The 24,071-nt window shown below is 47.5% G+C and overlaps 1 protein-coding gene across 9 annotated transcripts in view; it reads right to left on the minus strand.

The window, feature by feature from the left end:
• Positions 1 to 4,165: 4,165 nt before the first annotated feature.
• LOC138748889 (synaptotagmin-1-like) overlaps positions 4,166 to 24,071 on the minus strand; it is a 164,526-nt gene continuing 144,620 nt past the window's right edge. For all 9 annotated transcript variants that reach the window (XM_069909762.1, XM_069909764.1, XM_069909761.1 and 6 more), the window contains 4 exons: positions 23,705 to 23,872; positions 21,749 to 21,866; positions 14,323 to 14,456; positions 4,166 to 4,901 (listed from right to left, as the gene is read on the minus strand). In XM_069909762.1, coding sequence (XP_069765863.1) covers positions 4,692 to 4,901; positions 14,323 to 14,456; positions 21,749 to 21,866; positions 23,705 to 23,872 — 630 coding nt within the window. In that variant the 3' untranslated portion in view covers positions 4,166 to 4,691. The remainder of the gene's footprint in view (positions 4,902 to 14,322; positions 14,457 to 21,748; positions 21,867 to 23,704; positions 23,873 to 24,071) is intronic.

Consider the following 24,071-nt stretch of genomic DNA (forward strand, 5'->3'; position numbering starts at 1 on the left):
TCATGCTGCGAAAGAATAAGTTGAACAAATATGCTTAAACAAATGGTTAATCAGTTGTGTGAGAATATAGTTGCTTTGTAACATAGGTAGGAATGTGACTGCCTTCTAACAAGACCTTCCCTGTAACTAACACCACAAAGAATGTAGCAAGACCTGGCCTGAGAGAGTCTTCCCATAACAGGTCAGAGCATGGGGGATTTCAACTGGAGGGGCAGTGGTTTTTCTCCTTGAAGCAAAGAAGGTGGAGAGGAGATTTGATGGAGGTGTGCAAGCTCATAATGGGTTTAGATAGTGTAACTAAAAGGTAACTGACCCCATTAGCGGAGGGTCAAGGATCAGAGGACACGTACTCAAAACGATGGGTAAAAGACACAAGATGGAGGTAAGCAAATTTCTTTGCCATGGTTAGATTATGGAACATGGAATTATGGGCGTGCAAAATCATTAAGGACCCCTTCCACCCCGCACACAGCATCTTTGAGCTGCTCCCATCGGGAAAGTGATACAGGAGGATCAGAGCCAGCACCACCAGGCTGGGAAACAGCTTCTTCCCACAGGCAGTGAGACTGTTGAGCAATCCTAGAAACCCATAAATTATTTTTATGTTCATTTGCTTAGGATCTCTGTGTATTTATGTCTTTTGTGTGTAGGGTGTACCGTGTGCCTGTGTGTGCACTATGGTCCGGAGATGCACTGTTTCGTCAGGTGACAGGGGAAAGAAGAAGGTTGGGGGAGGGGGGGGAGTTGTTGTTTAAGTTAAACCTGAGAAGTTGATGTTCATGCCACCTGGTTGGCCCAGACGGAAGATGAAGTGTTGTTGCTCCAATTTGCAGTCTGGCAGTGCACGAGACCAGGTCAGCAAATTGAAAGGGGCGGCCACTGGGAGATCCATGCTGTAATAGTGGACAGAGCTGAGGTGCTCAACGAAGTGATCTCCCAGTCTGCGCAGGAGAGGAGTCCGGCTGAGTTCCTCCAGCATTTCTGCGTGTTTTTATCATGAGACTTCAACGTAAGATCTTTTTGAGCTGGAGTGCGTTGACTAGTTGGAGAGGAAGCCATTGGTGTTTTCTTGCTTCTGGGAATGTCCTAGATTTACTTGGGCATGTTGTAATCTTGGGATGAGATGACTGAGGTAGTGCACCCCCCCCCCCCCCCCCCCCCCACATTTCTGCCATTGGACCAATTCAACAGGAAATAGCTGGGATCATGAGTAAGTCTGGTGCAGACCTGTGTGGAGTGGAGATGCAGCAATTTCCTGTGGGGTCCAACCACCCAGTCCGAACTGTCGGCTCCAGACAGGCCTTGCATGGCCCGTTAAAGGAGCCAATGGTAGTTTATATTAAAATCTTGCAACCATTGGGTCTGGGCCCAAGATGGTGGCGCCCGTGTTCGGAAGCGGGCACAAGGTGTTGCAGACTCTGGGAATCAGAGGACTGACACAAGACACCAGAAAATGAGGAGAGCCGAGGGGATGGCCCTATGGATTGACCTCAACAGCAGACTAATGAGGGGCTCTGAGGCTGAAGAACAAACAGACGGGGGTGGAGGGGGGAACTATTATCAAGGCGAGGAACCCACGCAGGCAGCGGGCTGGTGGAGACCAGCGGTCAAGGGACTCACACCAGGCTGTGCATTGCTGGAGACTGGGTTGAGACTGGCTGAAGGGGTACCAAGGATCGGAACCGGGATGCAAGAAGGTGCTGGAGGTTTCCAGATCATGTCGGAGGTGTGCATCTGGAGTTTGGGCTGTGGAAGCTGTGAGAGCCCTGAAGAAACTCAGTGACATGGGGGGATCTCTCTGAAGGGTACTTGGCAATTTAAATTTAAATTTAGACATACAGCATGGTAACAGGCCATTTCGGCCCAATTTACACCCAATTAACTTACACCCCGGTACGTTTTGAATAGTGCGGGGGAAAACCGGAGCCCCTGGGGAAAACCCACGCAGATACAGGGAGAACCTACAAACTCCTTATAGACAGTGCGGGATTCGAACTCCAGTCCCGATCACTGGCGCTGTCAAGACATTGCACTAACTGCTACACCAACTGTGCCCAATCTTTGTCTGGCTTACTATAGACTAAAGGAAACTTCATGTCATATCACAGCTTCTGTTTTATTTACTTAATCTTGAATAATCCTGAAAGATGCAACCCGACACCTACTCCAAACACCCTACCTGTCAGGCAGTATGAGTGGAAAGAGCTAATGTTTCTGATCCAAAAGTGCCTTGATCATGAAATATTAACTGTTCTACTTCCCACAGATGTTGCCTGACCTGCTGTGTGTTTCCAGCATTTTCTACTTTTATTTCAGATTTCCAGCATCTGCAGCAATTTTTTTTATTTTTCCACATCTGCCAGAAACTGTTCATTTCAATTGGGATTCCTGGAGATAAGGGGGAGAAGAAGGACAATTCTTTTTTCCTTGTTTTATTGTAAATTACTTTAATTATTTTCTTGTAGCTGGCTGCTACAAGCTATGGCTCTGCGGTGCCTAGAGCACAGGAGAGGTTATAGCTGTATGCAGGTTAGCTCAGAAAGAACACGCTGTTCCCAGAAAGAGTGACACAAACCCCAGTTGAGTGTAGTTAACACTGAGCTTTATTGAGCTCGCAGCCCTGCTTTTATTCTCAAGATGAGGGGCGTGGTCAAAGGCCCCTCAGCACTGATTGGTGCACTTGCGATCCGCTTTCCTTGATAGGTCAGTTAGGCTCCTTTAGTTGTGGCCAATTGGAGGGCAGCACTCTGGATCGTCACGCTCGTCCCTCATTTCGTGAGGTGCCCCGAGGGGGTTGCGAGGGGCTGCCACATCCTAGTATTTAAATATGCTTTCAATCAACATAGTAAAAGCCCTGTTATCTGGAATTCAAGCAACTGGCCATATACTTTGATAAAGGGCTCAAGCCTGAAACGTTGGTCGTGCATCTTTATCGAAAGGACATCAACAGTGTGTTTTCACTTCAATCACAATGTCTGCAGACTTTTGTGTTTTATAACCTCAAGCAACCTTAGAAATTAAATAATTGCAGAGAATAAATAGGTTAAAAAAAACTGGTTTAAAATTGGGACGCCTCAACGTTATTTCGCCAATCTACGCAGCACACAATCTCAAGCAACCGGAAAATTCACTTACCTGGCATCTACCAGTCCCCTTAGATGCCGGATACCAGGGTTTTACTGAATTATTGTTATTTATTTCTTTTTAAATATTTGTATTGATTTTCATAAATATGCATGTACATTCAAGACATTTATGGAATGCATAATATTAATGACAAATTAGATAACTCACCAAATTATAAAGCACATATAACACAACCAAATTTCAGTTACATCAGGAAGAAAACATTTTTTCATGTACAGCGTGATTCTAAACCTATCCCTTAACCCAAGATGTATGACTAAAGAAAGTATGTACTTCGTTCATGAAATAGAATGGCAAATATTAAAATTTGAAAATAATATTATGCCTAGAGGCTATGAAAGTAAAACAGGAAAGGTCCCCACAACATTTGAAACCTTGTATTTGAATAATGAATCTTTCGAGGTTTAAACAGGAAGTAATGTCCCTCAGCCACTGAGTGGCGGGGCAGCATCCTTCCATCGAAACACTATCGCACGTCTAGCCAAGAGAGATGCAAAAGATAGAGTATGACACTTAATCGGAGTCAAGTCTACACCAATTTTTATTCCCAAATCGTTTTTTGATTCACTTGATTCAATTATATCATCTTATATATAGAGGGGTAAGCGCCCCCGTCTAAACAAAGTTTAAAAACCTAAAGGGAGCGGAGGCATAGCATACTTAGAGCAATTTCTCTTCAGCCAGGGGCCCGGTGAGAGCTGCTGGCTGCAGGCAGTCTTGCTCCAGAAGGATGGTTGGGTGTGCAGGCTAAAGCCCGAAAGTCTGCAGACACTATGACTGAAGTAAAAACACGATGCCAGAGAAACTCAGCAGGTCAAACACTTTCTATAGCAGGGATACATATCCGACGTTTCGGGCTTGAGGCCTTCATCGACAGAATGCCGGCAGGCTATGGTCGAGCGTGTGGTCAGCTCCAGTGGACGAGTGCAGGAGGGCAAGACTGGCTGGTGGGAATCCAATGTGTCTTGGTCCAAGAGGTAGAAGCAGCTCCCCAATAACTACCACCAGACACAATGCATGAGGAACAATCACTGAGGTTTTATTCAACAGATCAAACTTCTGTTCACAAAATAGAATTCTGCCTGCCCACCCTCATCTCTGTCAGGTTTCTTGACTCGTTGTACAGCCTCTTTTTCCTACTTCGACACTTCCGTACTTTTTATGTTACCTGCATTTTTTTTCCCAATTCTCCTTCCCTTTCTATGGATCTATGGTTACTTTTTCTTCACACACATTCCAATTTCCTCCTTACAATACAGGCACAATGCTACACAATCATATAACAAAAAGATAATAACAATACAACGAGATCTGGAATAAAAAGTTTCCTTGAATATAGTCACTGAGCACCGGCTGCCTGAAGAGTTGAGAACACCTGGGCTCATTCAAGGTTATTCAGAACACATCGTGACATCCTGAAACAGGTACATGTGTAGGCTCATCAACAACTGGTTTGTGATATATTTTACAAATAGCCACAGAATAACAAACAGCTGTTCAAAGCTTATTCAACTACTGCGACTCCTAATGGCCCACGTGTGATATCAGGATGTCTTGATTCCCAGGGCGATGTCGACCTCCTCCTCAGGCTGAAGGGTGTGCCACTGTGCAATAGGCCGCCTGGGATTGGCCAGCATGTCCGACCAGTGTCGAAGCTCAGCGCCCGTGGCATTGCAGCCCACAAAACACTTGCCAATCGCTTCATTCTTTCCCAGTTTGTCATAATCCAGCACAGTGATGACCACTTGGACTTTCTGGAAGGTAAAGGTAAAAAAACCCAATAGATTTCAGATTTATTGTCAGAGAACATGCACGACATGGCATGGGGGTAGAGGTGCCCGTCACTGATGGGGCAGTGGGGGAGAGGTGCCGGTCACCAATGGGGCATTTGGGGAGAAGTGCCGGTCACTAATGGGGCAGTGACGGAGAGGGACTGGTCCCTGATGTGACGGAAAGGTGTCCTGTGGTTATTATCCCCTTAGTTGTTTGTGAGGCTTCCACACTGATCTCAGCCCCTCCAGGCCCGGTTGCAGAAGGACCCTAGGCTGTAGTCCTTCCCCACAAACACCAAGCGTTAGTGTGCCCCTGCAGCTTGTAATGTGCCGGTCAGCAGCAGTCCCTAATGGAAAACTCACTGTCCTGGAAGACCAGCAAGTTTCAGGCAGACAAAGTTGATGATCTTCTGGCTGCACTGGATGCCTGTCTCTGCATCCCTCCCCAGGGAACAGCCCGTAGACCTGTAACGCTGCTGCCAGGGATGAACAGCAATCAAGATCCTTCCATCCCTCTCCACACACTCTGAGCAGGGTTGGCGCAGCTTTTAGTGAGTCATATTTACTGTTGCAGAGTTACTCAAGGAGTCATGGCATGGCCCTTCTGCGGGCCTGAGGATGCAGAATTCTGGGTTAAGGGTTACTCCATAATGATTGTGCAACTGAAGAGTTTGAATCTACTCAGTGGGATCACACACTATAACCAAACGGAACTTTTATTTATTCAGCAGCAAAAGGTATTCCTGTTTATTCAATAGGCCAGGAGTTATGCAACTATAATCCATGGGATGGCATATCCATTAATTGTAGAGTGTAACTGTTTACTCAGGAGTAGAATTCATTTTCATTCAACGGGACAAAGGTCGCACAGTGCATTACCGTACGGAGTTAATCTTAATTCAACCAGTGAGAATGATGGCATGAGTCTTTGCAGAAAAGGCCTACACTAGTTGAGAAAGCAATCTTTTCCTGTTACTTGAGAATTACAGGCTATCATTCAGCAGAGTACCTGATGCAAATGATAACTCCAGTCAACTCAACGAGATAAACGTTCACTGCACAAAAACAAGAGGAAGGATTTCTCTTACACTGCCGATTATTGCACTTGCAGTGAAGGTCTCTGACGGGCAAGCGACTAACTTTCGCGGGCACCAGGGGTTCAAATCCCGCGCTGTGTGTAAGGAGTTTGTTCTCCCTGTGTCTGCGTGGGCTTCCTCCGTGGGCTCTGGTTTCCTCCACCGTTCAAGACGTACCGGGAATGTAGGTTAATTGGGTGTAATATAGCAGCATGGACACGTGGGCCGAAAGGGCCTGTTTACCATGCTGTATGTGTGTAGGTAGGCGGCGGCGGCCCCGATACGGGCAGGAGCAAGGGGGAGACGGCGGCCCCGGCCTCGGTCAAGTGAGGCAGGCGGAGGCCCCGATCCGGGCAGGGAGTGGGAGGCGGCGGCCCCAGTCCAGGCACAGGGAGAGCAGCAGCGGCCCCGGTCCGGGCGAAGGGTAGACGGCGGCGGCCCCGATACGGGCAGGAGCAAGGGGGAGACAGCGGCCCCGGCCTCGGTCGAGTGGGGCAGGCGGAGGCCCCGATCCGGGCAGAGAGTGGGAGGCGGCGGCCCCAGTCCAGGCACAGGGTGAGCTGCGGCGGCCTCGGCCCCGGTCCGGGCAGTATGGACCGACCTAGGAGGGGAGGCAGGCCCCTCCAGCCCGGGTAAGAAACCTGCATAGGAGAAGGCCACTCTGATATAAAACCTACGACCCAAGGACCTCGCTGCCACGTCCCAGCTTGCTTGGCCACGGCACACGAACCATGGGTGTAAAGGGTGGGGCCAGTACTGCGCGCACTGCACTCCACCTAAAAGCTCCTTTGCGCAGGCCCGAGGACAGGTCCACGTCCTCCCCCTCCACGTCCTCCCCCTCCACGTCCTCCCCCTCCACGTCCTCCCCCTCCACGTCCTCCCCCTCCACGTCCTCCCCCTCCACGTCCTCCCCCTCCACGTCCTCCCCCTCAAAAGATGCTCACAAACTCAAGCTAGCATGCTGGAACATCAGAACCATGCTAGACAAGGCTGACAGCCACCGACCTGAACGTCGGTCTGCCCTCATTGCACATGAACTCCTCAGACTTGACATCGACATAGCCGCTCTCAGTGAAGTCCGCCTGGCAGATGTAGGCAGCCTCCAAGAACGCGGCGCGGGCTACACACTCTACTGGTCTGGCAAGCCTTCGGATGAACGACGCCTATCTGGTGTAGGCTTCATGGTCAAGAGCTTCATTGCCTCCAAACTCGAAAACCCTCCTTCAGGCCTCTCGGACCGAATCATGTCCATGCGACTCCCCCTTCAAAACAAGCGTCACATCACCCTCATCAGTGTCTATGCTCCAACCCTCCAGGCGGAACCAGCAGAAAAGGACAAGTTCTACACCGACCTGCGCAACCTCATCCAACGCACCCATACAGCCGACAAGGTTGTCATCCTGGGCGACTTCAACGCTCGTGTCGGCAAAGACTCAGAAACCTGGCCAGGAATCCTGGGCAAGCATGGCGTCGGCAAGTGCAACGACAATGGGCGCCTCCTGTTGGAGCTCTGCGCAGAACAGCGGCTTGTCATTACAAACACCCTTTTTCAGCAGAGGGACAGCCTTAAGACCACCTGGATGCATCCCCGATCCAAACACTGGCACCTCCTGGACTACATCCTGGTGCGAGAAAGTGACAAACGAGATGTGCTCCACACCAGGGTCATGCCTAGCGCGGAATGCCACACTGACCACCGGCTGGTTCGCTGCAAGCTCAACCTTCACTTCAAGCCAAAGCCCAGGAACAATAAAGCCCCCAGAAAGAGGTTCAATGTTGGAAACCTGCAGTCAGACGAAGCGAGAGGAAACTTCCAGGCAAACCTCAAAGCAAAGCTCGACGATGCAACCCGCCTCACGGACCCGTCCCCTGAAACCCTCTGGGATCAGTTGAAGACTACCATACTGCAATCCACTGAAGAGGTACTGGGCTTCTCCTCCAGGAAAAACAAGGACTGGTTTGACGAAAACAGCCAGGAAATCCAGGAGCTGCTGGCAAAGAAGCGAGCTGCCCACCAGGCTCACCTTACAAAGCCGTCCTGTCCAGAGAAGAAACAAGCCTTCCGTCGCGCATGCAGCCATCTTCAGCGCAAACTCCGGGAGATCCAAAATGAGTGGTGGACTAGCCTCGCCAAACGAACACAGCTCAGTGCGGACATTGGCGACTTCAGGGGTTTCTACGAGGCTCTAAAGGCTGTGTACGGCCCCTCACCCCAAGTCCAAAGCCCGCTGCGCAGCTCAGACGGCAAAGTCCTCCTCAGCGACAAGATCTCCATCCTCAACCGATGGTCAGAACACTTCCAATCTCTTTTCAGTGCCAACCGCTCAGTCCAAGATTCCGCCCTGCTCCAGCTCCCTCAACAGCCCCTAAGGCTAGAGCTGGATGAGGTTCCCACCCTGGATGAGACATATAAGGCAATCGAACAACTGAAAAGTGGCAAAGCAGCAGGTATGGATGGAATCCCCCCAGAAGTCTGGAAGGCTGGCGGCAAAACTCTGCATGCCAAACTGCATGAGTTTTTCAAGCTTTGTTGGGACCAAGGTAAACTGCCTCAGGATCTTCGTGATGCCACCATCATCACCCTGTACAAAAACAAAGGCGAGAAATCAGACTGCTCAAACTACAGGGGAATCACGTTGCTCTCCATTGCAGGCAAAATCTTCGCTAGGATTCTACTAAATAGAATAATACCTAGTGTCGCCGAGAATATTCTCCCAGAATCACAGTGCGGCTTTCGCGCAAACAGAGGAACTACTGACATGGTCTTTGCCCTCAGACAGCTCCAAGAAAAGTGCAGAGAACAAAACAAAGGACTCTACATCACCTTTGTTGACCTCACCAAAGCCTTCGACACCGTGAGCAGGAAAGGGCTTTGGCAAATACTAGAGCGCATCGGATGTCCCCCAAAGTTCCTCAACATGATTATCCAACTGCACGAAAACCAACAAGGTCGGGTCAGATACAGCAATGAGCTCTCTGAACCCTTCTCCATTAACAATGGCGTGAAGCAAGGCTGTGTTCTCGCACCAACCCTCTTTTCAATCTTCTTCAGCATGATGCTGAACCAAGCCATGAAAGACCCCAACAATGAAGACGCTGTTTACATCCGGTACCGCACGGATGGCAGTCTCTTCAATCTGAGGCGCCTGCAAGCTCACACCAAGATACAAGAGAAACTTGTCCGTGAACTACTCTTTGCAGACGATGCCGCTTTAGTTGCCCATTCAGAGCCAGCTCTTCAGTGCTTGACGTCCTGCTTTGCGGAAACTGCCAAAATGTTTGGCCTGGAAGTCAGCCTGAAGAAAACTGAGGTCCTCCATCAGCCAGCTCCCCACCATGACTACCAGCCCCCCCACATCTCCATCGGGCACACAAAACTCAAAACGGTCAACCAGTTTACCTATCTCGGCTGCACCATTTCATCAGATGCAAGGATCGACAATGAGATAGACAACAGACTCGCCAAGGCAAATAGCGCCTTTGGAAGACTACACAAAAGAGTCTGGAAAAACAACCAACTGAAAAACCTCACAAAGATAAGCGTATACAGAGCCGTTGTCATACCCACACTCCTGTTCGGCTCCGAATCATGGGTCCTCTACCGGCACCACCTACGGCTCCTAGAATGCTTCCACCAGCGTTGTCTCCGCTCCATCCTCAACATCCATTGGAGCGCTTACATCCCTAACGTCGAAGTACTCGAGATGGCAGAGGTCGACAGCATCGAGTCCACGCTGCTGAAGATCCAGCTGCGCTGGATGGGTCACGTCTCCAGAATGGAGGACCATCGCCTTCCCAAGATCGTGTTATATGGCGAGCTCTCCACTGGCCACCGTGACAGAGGTGCACCAAAGAAAAGGTACAAGGACTGCCTAAAGAAATCTCTTGGTGCCTGCCACATTGACCACCGCCAGTGGGCTGATAACGCCTCAAACCGTGCATCTTGGCACCTCACAGTTTGGCGGGCAGCAACCTCCTTTGAAGAAGACCGCAGAGCCCACCTCACTGACAAAAGGCAAAGGAGGAAAAACCCAACACCCAGCCCCAACCAACCAATTTTCCCCTGCAACCGCTGCAATCGTGTCTGCCTGTCCCGCATCGGACTTGTCAGCCACAAACGAGCCTGCAGCTGACGTGGACTTTTTACCCCCTCCATAAATCTTCGTCCGCGAAGCCAAGCCAAAGAAAGAATGTGTGTAGGTATGTCTACATGTGGACAAATGCAACCCAAAGCTCCTTCCTTCTTTGACTGGGTTGTCAAAGACCAGTGAACCGTTTGCCAGCAACTACTAACTGGAAACAGCTTAGAAAAATGAGATGACAACAGAAATATCAGGAATCTGTACAACTGAGACATAGTTGGAGAATTTCAAAATAGATCGATATAAAAGATTTTTATAAATTAAAGGCTTTTGCACAGCAGTTACCATGGAAACTCAGGGTAAGATGAAAACATTGGATTTAAAGATCTGGTTTTGCACAAGGGACATTGCAGGTGTATACTTTGTCTCAAAGCCTCTCCAGGAAGATTATACTTGTCAAAGTTTCAAGAATTATTTGAATCCTTCATTTTTTATAATTCAATCATGGGGTAAGGATATTACTGGCAAGAGCAGCATATATCCCTAAATTTACTTGTCAGCAGAATCAGAGATGGCAATGAGGAAGCGATCGATCAGCTCGTCGAGTGGTGTCACAACAACAACCTTGCACTCAACGTTAGCAAAACCAAGGAGATGATTGTGGACTTCAGGAGGAAATCAGGAGAACGTGACCCAATCTTCATCAAGGGCTCAGCAGTGGAGGGGCTCACAAACTTCCAATTCCTGGGTGTCCACATCTCCGAGGGTCTGTTATGGAGCCTCCACACTGATGTAGTCAGTGGCTATAATTTGTGAGGGGTTTGAGGAGGTTCAGTATGTCAGCAAAAACTCCTGAGGACTTCTACAGATGTACCATGGAGAGCATTTTGGCTCATTGCAGCTGGCACAGAGGTACCAACACTCAGGGCGAGAAAAAACACTCCAGGGGTTTGCTAACTCAGCCTGCGTCATCACAGGCATGAGGCTTCACTCCATCAAGTACATCTACAGGATGCGGCGTCTTAAGATAGCAGCCTCTATTCTCCAGGAGCCCCACCACCCAGGCCAGGCCCTCTTCACTCTGCTACCATTGGGAAGGAGGTACAGGAGCCTGAAGACGAGCACGCAGCGGCACAGGGACAGCTTCTTCTTCACGGCCATCAGATTCCTGAATAAACAATGGACCACAGACACCACCTTACTTTGTCTTTTCTTGCACTATTTATTTATTTTCTAAGGTGGTTTATATAAATGTTTGCACTGTGATACTGCTGCAAAACAAAAAAAAAGACGTTCATGACAATAAATTCTACTGTTTATGAAGGTGAAAGCAAGTGGCCATCAGGAATGTCCCCATTCCTTCTGAGACTTGCTCCTACAGTACTCTTAGATTTAGATTCTTCTTTGGCTTGGCTTCGCGGACGAAGATTTATGGAGAGGTAACATCCACGTCAGCTTCAGGCTCGTTTGTGGCTGACAAGTCCGATGCGGGACAGGCAGACACGGTTGCAGCGGTTGCAAGGGAAAATTGGTTGGTTGGGGTTGGGTGTTGGGTTCTTCCTCCTTTGTCTTATGTCAGTGAGGTGGGCTCTGTGGTCTTCTTCAAAGGAGGTTGCTGCCCGCCGAACTGTGAGGCGCCAAGATGCACGGTTTGAGGCGATATCAGCCCACTGGCAGTGGTCAATGTGGCAGGCACCAAGAGATTTCTTCAGGCAGTCCTTGTACCTCTTCTTTGGTGCACCTCTGTCTCGGTGGCCAGTGGAGAGCTGGCCATATAACACGATCTTGGTAAGGCGATGGTCCTCCATTCTGGAGACGTGACCTACCCAGCGCAGTTTGATCTTCAGCAGTGTGGATTCGATGCTGTCGGCCTCTGCCATCTCGAGTACTTCGATGTTGGAGATGAAGTCGCTCCAATGAATGTTAAGGATGGAGCGGAGACAATGCTGGTGGAAGCGTTCTAGGAGCCGTAGGTGATGCCGGTAGAGGACCCATGATTCGGAGCCGAACAGGAGTGTGGGTATGACAACGGCTCTGTATATGCGCATAAATTGGTGATAGATCTGTACTATCACATTCACCCCTTCTTGGAGAACTGACCCTGGAAAAAAAAAACAAAAAAACGAGGGAGAGAATGAAAGGAAGGGGTAGGTTAAGGACTGTAGCGGTCAGGGGGTCTGACCATCCGGCATGACCGCCGTGGTGCCGGGATTGGGGTCGCTGGAGTGGTGTCGCCAGCGGACTCGTCGGGTGCGACTGCTCCTTCGCTCAATTCCCCAGTCGTGTTGTCGGCAGGGTGGCCCAGGTCGTTGGGGTGATGTTGGTCCTTCTGTTGCGGCACGGGGCCTGGGGAATAAAGAGTTGGGGAAGGTTGGGTTGGGGGGTTTGCTGGGTCTACCGCGTCCTGAGCTAGGTCCTGCACCGAAACAGTGTCCTCCAGCCCGTCTGGGAACTCAACGTAGGCGTAATGCGGGTTCGCGTGGAGTAGAGTCACTCGGTCGACCAAGGGGTCGTTCTTTGAGTGCCGGACGTGGCGTCGCAAAAGGACGGGGCCATGGACGGTGAGCCATGCCAGTACAGTGGTTCCTGATTCGGATTTCCTCGGGAAAAGGAACATCCTTTCGTTGGGGGTGGCATATGTGGTACATAGGAGGGAGCGGATGGAGTGTAAGGCACTATATGCGCAAACAGAGGAACTACTGACATTGTCTTTGCTCTCAGACAGCTCCAAGAAAAGTGCAGAGAACAAAACAAAGGACTCTACATCACCTTTGTTGACCTCACCAAAGCCTTCGACACCGTGAGTAGGAAAGGGCTTTGGCAAATACTAGAGCGCCTCGGATGCCCCCCAAAGTTACTCAACATGGTTATCCAACTGCACGAAAACCAACAAGGTCGGGTCAGATACAGCAATGAGCTCTCTGAACCCTTCTCCATTAACAATGGCGTAAAGCAAGGCTGTGTTCTCGCACCAACCCTCTTTTCAATCTTCTTCAGCATGATGCTGAACCAAGCCATGAAAGACCTCAACAATGAAGACGCTGTTTATATCCGGTACCGCATGGATGGCAGTCTCTTCAATCTGAGGCGCCTGCAAGCTCACACCAAGACACAAGAGCAACTTGTCCGTGAACTACTCTTTGCAGACGATGCCACTTTAGTTGCCCATTCAGAGCCAGCTCTTCAGCACTTGACGTCCTGTTTTGCGGAAACTGCCAAAATGTTTGGCCTGGAAGTCAGCCTGAAGAAAACTGAGGTCCTCCATCAGCCAGCTCCCCACCATGACTACCAACCCCCCCCACATCTCCATCGGGCACACAAAACTCAAAACGGTCAACCAGTTTACCTATCTCGGCTGCACCATTTCATCGGATGCAAGGAACGACAACGAGATAGACAACAGACTTGCCAAGGCAAATAGCGCCTTTGGAAGACTACACAAAAGAGTCTGGAAAAACAACCACCTGAAGAAACACACAAATATCAGCGTGTACAGAGCCGTTGTCATACCCTTAGGTTTAGATACATGGATCATAAAGGAAGAGGCCTGCACTTGGATATTCCCATGGGTTGGTGGACAAGGTCTCTGGTTCAAGAGCTGCTGATGGAATAGCCCAATCAAAAGAAAATGTACAGAATCCATCATGCATTTTGCAATCACTGATGCTAATCAAACATAGTCTGCAACGGCACTGCGGTTTATGTGTCTCAGACAAATGGGGAACATTCCACCACACTCCAGAGTTCTGCCTTGTAGTCGAAGGAAGGAGCTTTAGGAATTATGAAAAATTCTCAACTGGTCATATAGCCCATTACAGGTGTAAATCTCTAGTTGGGCACCTTTGGAAAGTGACTGGAGCCAGGCCATGGAAAATCCAGAACAGCAAAAATCTAGACCAGCAAAATTCCAGTCCACCAAAAATCTGGGCCAGAGAAAATTTGGACCACGGAAAATCCAGACTCCAGAAATTTTCCCTGATCATCGTCCTCGAAGCAGGACACTCTTGGGTCACGTAAGGGTTTCTAGAACTATCCAGCGCCCCAAATCTCTGTGTCAACTGAGTTCACCGAAGTTAAATTAGCTGCAGATTAGTTCTTGAGGCTGGTCAAAACTTCCTGTCGGCGGTGACCCTGCCTCCCTCTCGAATGTTGATAGTGGGGAGGTTGGCAACAAATATCAAGAAATTCTTGCTTGTTACAGTTAATAAAAATAGAACTTACAAATTAATAAATGTCTGGCTGTACCTGAATCTGCTCAAAGGGGACTTCAAAGCTGAACGACTCATTGTAGTATGGATTCAAAGTGTTCTTTTTGATGGTAGTCTTCTTTTTCTTCAGTCTTTTAGCATTCTGCAATAGATGGATCTTCACATATGGATCTAGGACGTTAATTATAGAATAATCAGGAAATCCATACAGTTTCTATTGGAATTATAAAATTCAACAGGTTATACAGATTGCACACAACCGCAGCATCTGCAGTGTTTCCTGTTTAACTATACCCGATACCTTACCTTGAGGAAGGACATCAGGCCAGAAACGCCGATAATATATCTACCTCCTGGACACTGCGAGACCAGCTGAGTTCCTCAAGCATTTCTGTGATTTTGCAACCCTGCACCATTCAGCTTCAGTGTAAAACAGTAGCTGAGATTGTCCTCTGTGAAATCAAAGGAATTGAGAGGGGATGGCAGAGGTATTTAAAGTAATGAATGACCCATTGATGGGAGGGTCAAGACCCTGCTAATGTTGAATGATAGTGATGTAATATTTGTGGCTTCAGATTTCAGATATCTCAGTGGTTGTCAAACTTTTTCTTTCTACTCATGTTCCACCTTATGTGAGTGGGAAGGGAAGGTTGAGAACCACGGCTCTCGACCCAATTGTTACTGAAATATTTGGCATGAGATAAATGGTCATTGGCCCATTTCCTTTGGAGTTCTGAAACCGTGCACATAACAAGTCAACGAGGGACTATTAAAACAGTGCTTTTCAAACCTTTTCTTTCCACTCACATCCCACTTTAAGTAATCCCTTACTAATCACGGAGCACCTATGGCATAGGGATTACTTAAGATGGGATGTGAGTGGAAAGAAAAAGTTTGAAAACCACCGAGATATATTGTCAGAGTGCACCAAAGAAAAGGTACAAGGACTGCCTAAAGAAATCTCTTGGTGCCTGCCACATTGACCACCGCCAGTGGGCTGATAACGCCTCAAACCGTGCATCTTGGCGCCTCACAGTTTGGCGGGCAGCAGCCTCCTTTGAAGAAGACCGCAGAACCCACCTCACTGACAAAAGGCAAAGGAGGAAAAACCCAACACCCAACCCCAACCAACCAATTTTCCCTTGCAACCGCTGCAACCGTGTCTGCCTGTCCCGCATCGGACTGGTCAGCCACAAACGAGCCTGCAGCTGACGTGGACTTTTTACCCCCTCCATAAATCTTCGTCCGCGAAGCCAAGCCAAAGAAGACATATACGACTTCACATACAACCCTGAGATTCTTTCCATTCGTAGAGAGGAATTGACACTCTCCATCCAGTCTGACCTGTTTGTGACCATGCGTGCAAGGTGTAGCAGCTGAAGATGCACTGTCTTCACTCATTACTTCCACTGTAACCAGGGCCAGAAATGAAGAAAAAGTACCTCACAATCTGCAATGTATTTCCAAACAAAGGCTAAGCAGAGGTGAATTCAGTCGTTCAGGTCAAAGAGAATCTAGAAACCCACTTCCATTAGAATGAGCAGGGAAGTGGGATAGGGCTTTTGTGGGACTGGATGGGCCAAAAGGCCACATAATGCTGTCCCCTCCTGGTGATTCTCCTCCCACAGGAAGTCCAGTGAGGTTCTACTTCCTCAAGACTACATTTTTTAGCTTTGTCAGCGTCTGAATAAACCGTCACCCATCTTGAACACTGCAGCACCCAAACAGGCCCTTCTGCCCATCTAGTCCATGCCAAACCACAGCCTCGAGAACCTTGCTATGTTGTCATTGCAAAATCTTCTTCCAAACACAGCATTTTGACCATGTGGTGATAATTTCCATTCAACCATTATTTAACATCTGTTCTCTTCTACCTCGGGATATTTTATTATGTAAACACCATGATACAAAAGCAAATTAATATAATAGCAACATAAATTATACATCAGAATGAGATGAATCCTAAGCTGCCTTGGTTAAGCAATGACAGATGCACAAATCAACCAGCTTGGATTGAATCATAAATGTCTGGGGACATAAGGCATTCTGCAATTTTGTTTCATTACCTTTGGGAACTTGTTAGGATTTATACAAACCATATGCTTCACAGGTTAAATAGGCAAAATAGGGTCTTTAGAACATTTTGAGGATATAATGTGGTTGAATGCTATTTCTTGTCCAACCTTTAATAATCGTAATATTTTGAAAGTGGCATCACAGGTGGATAGGGTTATTAAGAGAGCTTTTAGCATATTGGCCTTCATAAATCAAAGTATGGTAAAGGAATGGTAAAGTTGTATAAGGCATTGGTGAGGCCAAATTTGGAGTATTGTGTGTTGTTTTAGTGTCCTATCGACAAATAGCAATAAGAGTGCAGAGAAGATTTACTAGGATGTTGCCCAGGGTTCAGGAACTGAGTTCCAGGGAAAAGTTAAACATGTTAGGAGTTTATTCGCTGCAGCATAGATGAGGGGAGATTTGACAGAGGTATTTAAAATTATGAGGGGGAAAGGGGAAATGTTTAGGGGGAACATTCGGGGCAACTTCTTCACCCAGAGAGTGGTGAGGGTGTGGAACGAGCTGCCAGTTGAAGTGGTGAATGTGGGCTCAATTTTAACATTTAAGAAGAATTTGGACAGGTACGTAGATGGGAGGGGTATGGAGTGCGATGGACTAGGTGCAGGTTAGTGGGACAAGGCAGAAAAATAGCCTGTTTCTGTGCTGTCATGTTTTATGGCTTAGCTTTACATCATAATTTACACATGCCAGGCTAACATAACAACGAATTGGATCACGCTGGACATTTTGGAAAAAAATGGATCAATGTTCCTGCCAGACATGTGGCTGTCTGTGGGAAAAACTACCTCTTGGGGCACCCTTACTTGCAGTGTTCCATTCCCACGTTTCTTTCTTCCCACACATCTACCTTCTACTGTGAACCTCACCCTCACTTTCCAGTCTTCAGCAAGTCTCTACTCAGTCATTCACATTCACCCACTCACCTCTTCGCTCACAGCTGGAATCCACCATCAGTGAAAAACTCTGGAAATTGTCCACACTGATGGCTCATCTCAGTTCCTTTGTTAATTTAAATTAAATTAAAATTTTTAATTTAGACATACAACACATTAACAGACCCTTCCAGTCCAAGAGCCTGTGCCGTCCAATTACACGCAATTGACCTACAAACCCTGTACATTTTTGAAGGGGAGGAAACTGAAGTACCCGGAGGAAACCCACACAGACACGGGAAGAACATTCAAACTCCCTAAAGTCAGCGCGGAATTCAAACCCCATTCCCGGTCGCTGGCGCTGTAACAGCGTTGTGCTAACTGCTACACTAACCGTGCTGCCCCAAATTGATGTGGGAATGTCGGTACACTGACTGTGGCAGCAGGCAGCTAATCTCAGAGCTGGGAACCCAGATCCTGCTTTGGGTATAATTTGTGAAATTGAGTTTAATATTGAGGGCAATCTGATTTTGAAAGTTATTTCCTGAACTTTCATGAAAACCCATGATGCGGCAATGTCCATCAACAGTAGATTCTCTTCAAGGAGGAGAATTTGTACTCTCTTAATGGACCTATTTATGGTCTTGGCTGCAGTGTGGTCTAAGGGTGTACTTGGGAATGCGGGGGTTAATGTAAGATTATGTAAATACAGCACAGGATTGATGGACCGAAGGGCCTATTTCCATGATGTACATTTCTAAGACTCTAGTGGTTTTTCAAACTGCCTCCCCTATACTCACATCCCACCTTAAGCAATCCCTCTGTCATAAGTGATCTGTGATTAGTAAGGGATGACTTAAGGTAGGATGTGGATGGAAAGAACAAGTTTGAAAACCACTGTTTTAATCGCCCCTCATTGACTCGTTATGTGCACGGTTTCAGAACTCCAAAGGAAATGGACCAATGACAATTTTTCTCAAGCCAAATATTTCAATAACAATTGGGTCTTCCCACTCACATCCCACCTGAAGCAATCCCACACTAATCACAGAGCCCCGATGGCAGAGGGATTACTTCAGGTGGGATGTGAGTTTAGGGGGGCAGTTTGAAACCACTGCTCTATAACTGTTACTGTGATACAAATCACCAGGAAGATAGAGAAAATACTTCATATTCCAACACCTACATTCCTCCTGGCTCCAAACCACACATATTGGAGGGGGATAAAGCACGAAAGTCCGCAGACTCCGAGATTGAAGTGGAAAACAAGGCTGGAGAAACTCAGCAGCTTACACATTGTACATCACCAATGTTTCAGGCTTGAGCCCTTCATCAAGGTATGAGCAAAATGTAGGCAGGAGGGGGACAGGCCCATAGGCAGGAGGTAATAGGTGGATAAGGGTCGGAGGGCCCACCAGCCAACAAGGGGAGGAGGATGGCTGTGTGAATGGAGAGGGAAGGGGCTGGAGAGCTGGAGGAGGGGAAGGGAGGGAGAACATGGAGTAGAAACTGAAGAAGTCGATGTTAACGCCATCCAGCTGGAGAGTGCCCAGGCGGAAAATTACGAAAGCACTTCAGAAGGTGCCGAGTAATTTCAATCTCTTCAGTGACACCAAATAGACACCAAAGAGAGGACAGAGGCTTACATTGTTTAAGCAACCACAGCAGAGTCTGCATATCTCATGAGCACATCAGGACTCAAAGAACTTCCAAAAAATAATGACTCTGAACTGGAGGAAGACTGAATTACCTTTGGACAAAATGGTGGGATCGAGGTGAATCCAGGAGGCCTCCCTCTCTTTATCCTACTTTCACACCCTGTCTGTAACTATTGCACACACCGCCATACTTTCATTCCTTTCTCATTTATTTCCTGAAATGAGGTTTATAAACAAGTCTTGATTTTATTTTGTGTACCTTCTTCTGAAATGGCACGTGCAGATTTGAAAATGTAGCTGATAATATTTTGGGTAAGGCGTTAATTAAGTTTGTATGTCAGTTGCCTGTAAACGTATGCCTGTAAACAATGCATGCGTGCAGTTAATAAGAAAACTCTTAAATATATGCTGTCTGTTGTGAAGCAATTAGATATGATCAGTGAAAGTGTAGGAGAGAAGCAAAAATGTAGTCAGAAAGCAAGACAAAATAATGGGACATGATACACATTATATCACATAAAATATCACAGGCATGACCAAGCTTTATTCCTAACTTCTCAGGGATGAGGAAGCAACTTCTCTCCAGCTTCTTCTCTTGCTTTAACAGTGACAAAAAAGTGCATGAAATTCTCATTAAAAGCAACATGTTCACAAAATGATGAACAAAACCTCCCACTTGAAAAATGAGAGACTTATTCCAAATTATTTCCAGAAATAGTTTCCTTTGCGCCCCAAGGAGCTGGTGCTTGGAAATGGAATAGTTTCTGTTTGTGTTGTTGTCAAACCTTCCTGTTTGATACTCCATGTGGTTGCGATGTAAATCTTCTTGTTACGAGGGTGTCAGTCCTTACACAGGCCCACATTGCCAGCATTGAGGTGGGTCGCACAGACTGGGTGCCCAATGTCAGACTCCCTGGTTCCAGCAAGGCAGAGAGGGCTCAAAACCTCCTTGAGAAAAAAAATTACAATGTCCCACCCCGAGGAGCCTCCATGTCAATCGCAATCCCAAAGAAGGCTCATCAGCAGCTATAACGTTGTGAGGGATTTGAAGAGATTTGGTGAAAACCTTTACAGGTGGACTGTGGAGAGCATTCTAGCTGATTGTATTATTGTTTGGTACCGAGGTGCCTATGTTCTGGACAAGAAAAAACCCCGGAGAGTTGTTAACTTGGTCATCACGGGCACCAGTCTTCACTCCATCGAGGACATCTACAAGAGATGGTGTCTTCATAAAGCAGCCTCTGTCCTCAAGGACCCCCCACCACCCAGGCCATGTTCCTTTCACTCTGCTACCACCAGGAAAAAGGTACAGGAACCTGAAGACGAGCACAAGGTCAGCTTCTTCCCCTCTGCCATCAGATTCCTGAATAACAATGAACCACAGACACGCTTCTCTTTGACTTTGTGTGCACTATTTTTATTTACCTTTGTAAGATGGTTTATATAAATGTTTGCACCGTGTAGAGCGCGTCGAAAGAACCAAAGACTTGTTGATCCAGACCAAGGCTTTTATTAATTAAAAGACAGGAGCAGATCACATGTAGGTCGACCTGGTCTGGCTAGGAGCAATCCTTTAGGCGTGGCTACGCTCTCAGCTAATCACAGACATCCTACACTACTATCTGTACATAGACGCATTGGTGATAGAATCTGTCCTATCACACCCTGTGACGCTGCTGCAAAACAACAAATTTTGTGACTTGTTCATGACCATAAATTCTGATTCTGGCCGCTGGAAATCCCTGGTCCATAGCTGCCCAGACCTGAGAAGGAATGTTCAGTGTGGCACAGGGGACAGGGTCCTCAGGTAACAGGAGCACCCGGTAGCCCAGTGAAGGTGGTGGGCCTCTGTGCCTGCTTGATGGCAGAGAATGTCTGTTGGGAAATCAGCTCATGAAAAAGCCCTTCTTCCATGAATGGGGTCGCCACAGTAAACTGATGATGGAGGGAGCGGCGCGCAGATGCTTCCAAGTGGACCTCTATACCCTGGACAGCGTTAAAGCCCCCTCCGCTTTGCTGCATCTGTACTGAACAGACCCAATGAAGAAGGTTTCACCATGCCATTGACTTGTCTTTCTCAGGTGGTAAGTCAAGAGAAGAACCAATTCACTACAGGCTACCCAGGCAGGCTCTGTGCTGGTCTAATGGCTATAGTTTTATATAGTTTACCAGCTGTGCTTCCAAGCTGGTACTGGAGAGACTCTCTAAAGCACTGGTGAGACCTCACTTGGAGTACTATGCACAGGGCTCCGTATTTGAGAAAGGACGAGCTGGTGTTGGAGAGGGTTCAGAGAATATTTACTGGACTGTTACCAGGAATGAAAGGGTTAGTATACGAGGAACGACTGTCGGCTCTTGGACTGTACTCGTTGGAGTACAGAACGATGAGGAGGCCTTCTGAACGCTGAAAGGCCTGGACAGAGTAGATGGGGCGAGGATGTTTCCCATTGTTGGGGATTCGAGGACATAATTTCAGGATAAAAACGAGTTGGTTTAAAACAGGGATGCAGAAAAAATTCTTTAGCCAGAGGGTCATGTGTCTGTGGAACTTGTAGCCACAGGCGGCTGTGGAATTGAGGTCATTGGGTATGTTTAAGGCAGAGATTGACACGTATTTAATTAGTCAGGGCATCAAGGGTCACGGGGAGAAAGCTGAGGAGTGGGGCTGAGTGGGAGGATGGATCAGCTCGTGATTAGAATGGGGGAGTAGATTTGATGGGCCAATGGGTTGATTTCTGGTCCTATATCGTGTGATTTTGTCCCGGGGAGGCTATTCGATTCTCACCAGCCTCTTTAATCCCCTGCCACCTTTTCTTTCAAGAGGGAATCCAATTTCAGCTCAACCAGGTCTTACCTGACAGTCCTCCAACGTCCATCTTCTTGAGGTTTTTGGCCTCCAGCACGATGACCGTGAGTTTGCCTGCAGTTGGAACGTAGCGAAGAGAGAAGCAAATGTCGCCCAGTTTCTCTTGCTTTAACAGTGACAAAAATGTGCATGAAATTCTCATCAAAAGCAGAACAAAACAGCATGTTCTCAAAATGATGAATAAATTCTGCCACTTGAAAAATGACAGACTTATTCCAATTTATTTACAAAAACAATCGATCTCTGATTTTGCTGCTTTTTCATAATCAAAATCGCTTCCTTTATATGTATGGAAATGGAATAATTTCAGTTTGCATTATTGTCAAACACTCCTGATTGATATGTGCTTTGCATGTGAAACTTCCCACTATGAGCATGTCAGTTCTTGCCCAGGCCTTACCCCCTCACTGAGGCCCTAATTACACCCACTCAGATGGGTCACAGGGATTACGTCGGACTACCTGGCTCCCTCAAGGCAGAAAGTGCTCAAAAACTCCTTGAAAAAATACCAAATCCTCACTACTCCCCTGAAAATCTCTGGCAACGTGGCTGCTCAAACTTGAGAAGGAATATTCAGCGTGGTACAGGGAACAGGGTCTTGTGAATGAGGAGCACCCAAGCAGGGAGGTTATGCTGCCACTGTACAAGGGATGTACTGGTTTTGGAGATAGTGCAGAGGAGATTCACCAGGTTGATTCCAGGGATGAGGGGGTTGGCCCGTGAGGAGAGATTGAGTTCTCTGGGATCTTATATAGAATTATGAAAAGCACAGATAAGATTGAGATAGATAAGTTGTTTACAAGGGGACATAACCTCAAGATTCAGGGTGTGGTGATACACCACTAGCCGACTGCAGGGGGTGACCTGTGTACCTGCAGGAAGATCACTGGTGGACAGACCACACCTGGCCGGCTGTCAATCAGCCGACCTGAATGGATCAAGCCCCATCCGGTCGGCTGCCAATCATCCGCCGGGATATAAGCCACATCTGGCCCCTCGAGGTCAGTCACACGGAGTTGCAGCTAACTACAGCAGAAGACTTTAAGTAGAATAAAGCCTGTTGTTCAGTCTTTCGAATCTTGTGTCTGCTTACTGTTACCACAGGGCATTACACAGGGTAGTAGATTTAGGTCAGAGATGGGGAAGAACTGCTTTTCCCAAAGGCTGGTGAATCTGTGGAATTCACTGCCCATTGAAGCAGTGGAGGCGACTTCAGTAAATATATTTAAGACAAGGTTGGATAGATTTTTACATAGTAGGGGAATTAAGGGATATGGGGAAAAGGCAGGTAGGTGGACATGAGCCCATCATCAGATCAGCCTTGATCACGTCGAATGGCGGAGCAGAGTCAACAGGCCGGATGGCCGACTCCTGCTTTGATTTCTTATGTTCTTCCGTTCACCTTGATAAACGACCAACTCCCACCCATCAGACATCTCCAGGGTCAACCCAATGACCTTATTTTCTCCGTAGGAGCTGGGATCAAAGGAAGCATTGATCAGAGACTCGTCTACAACCATATAACACAAGAATATCGACAAGGGAGAGGAAGTGCAGAAAAGATTCACATGAATATTACTGGGACTGGAGGACTTGTGTACAGTCTGGGATTGATTTACTGTTTCCCCTGCAGGGAAAGGGACTGAGGGCCTTAAACAGGTTTCTAAAATCAGGAGGTGTCACACTCAGAGTAGGGGAGTCTAAAACTAGAGGCAGAGATTTCAGGTGAGAGGGGAGAGATTTAAAAGTGACCTTCAGGGCAACCAGAGGGGGGTGGGTGGGTGTGTGGAGTGAGCTGCCAGAGGAAGTGGTTTAGGTGTGCACATTTACATTTGGACAGGTACATAGAGAGGAAACATTTGAGTATTTTATGCTGTCTGTTTCTTGCATTTCACACTGACGAATACAAGATCATGTCTTTATGGGAGCACATTATCTTCATACCTCCTCTTTCTCAGCTGATTCTAGATCTCGCCACTCCTCAATCACGTGAGCTAGGTCAATGCTGCTCATTGGAATCCGAATCTCACCAATGGCATCGTGCTTTGAAAACCGGTCAAAGTCGTACACTGACATCACGAGGACTTTACCTCCAAGCTCTGAGTACGGAACCTAGAACAGGAAGTTAGGTGTAAACCAAAAGTAGAAGGCACAGGAGTTACTGGAAAAGCTCAGCTCTCTATCAGAATTCACTATAAATTCAAGACGATCTTCCTTTCCTTTGAGCAACCACCACGTGTACACAGTGGACCACATCAGGCTGAGTTGCGGCTAATAGTTCCATGGAGATTCTCCAGTAATATCCTCTGCA

The sequence above is a fragment of the Narcine bancroftii genome, chromosome 13 (assembly GCF_036971445.1).
Source record: "Narcine bancroftii isolate sNarBan1 chromosome 13, sNarBan1.hap1, whole genome shotgun sequence".
Classification (NCBI taxonomy): domain Eukaryota; kingdom Metazoa; phylum Chordata; class Chondrichthyes; order Torpediniformes; family Narcinidae; genus Narcine; species Narcine bancroftii.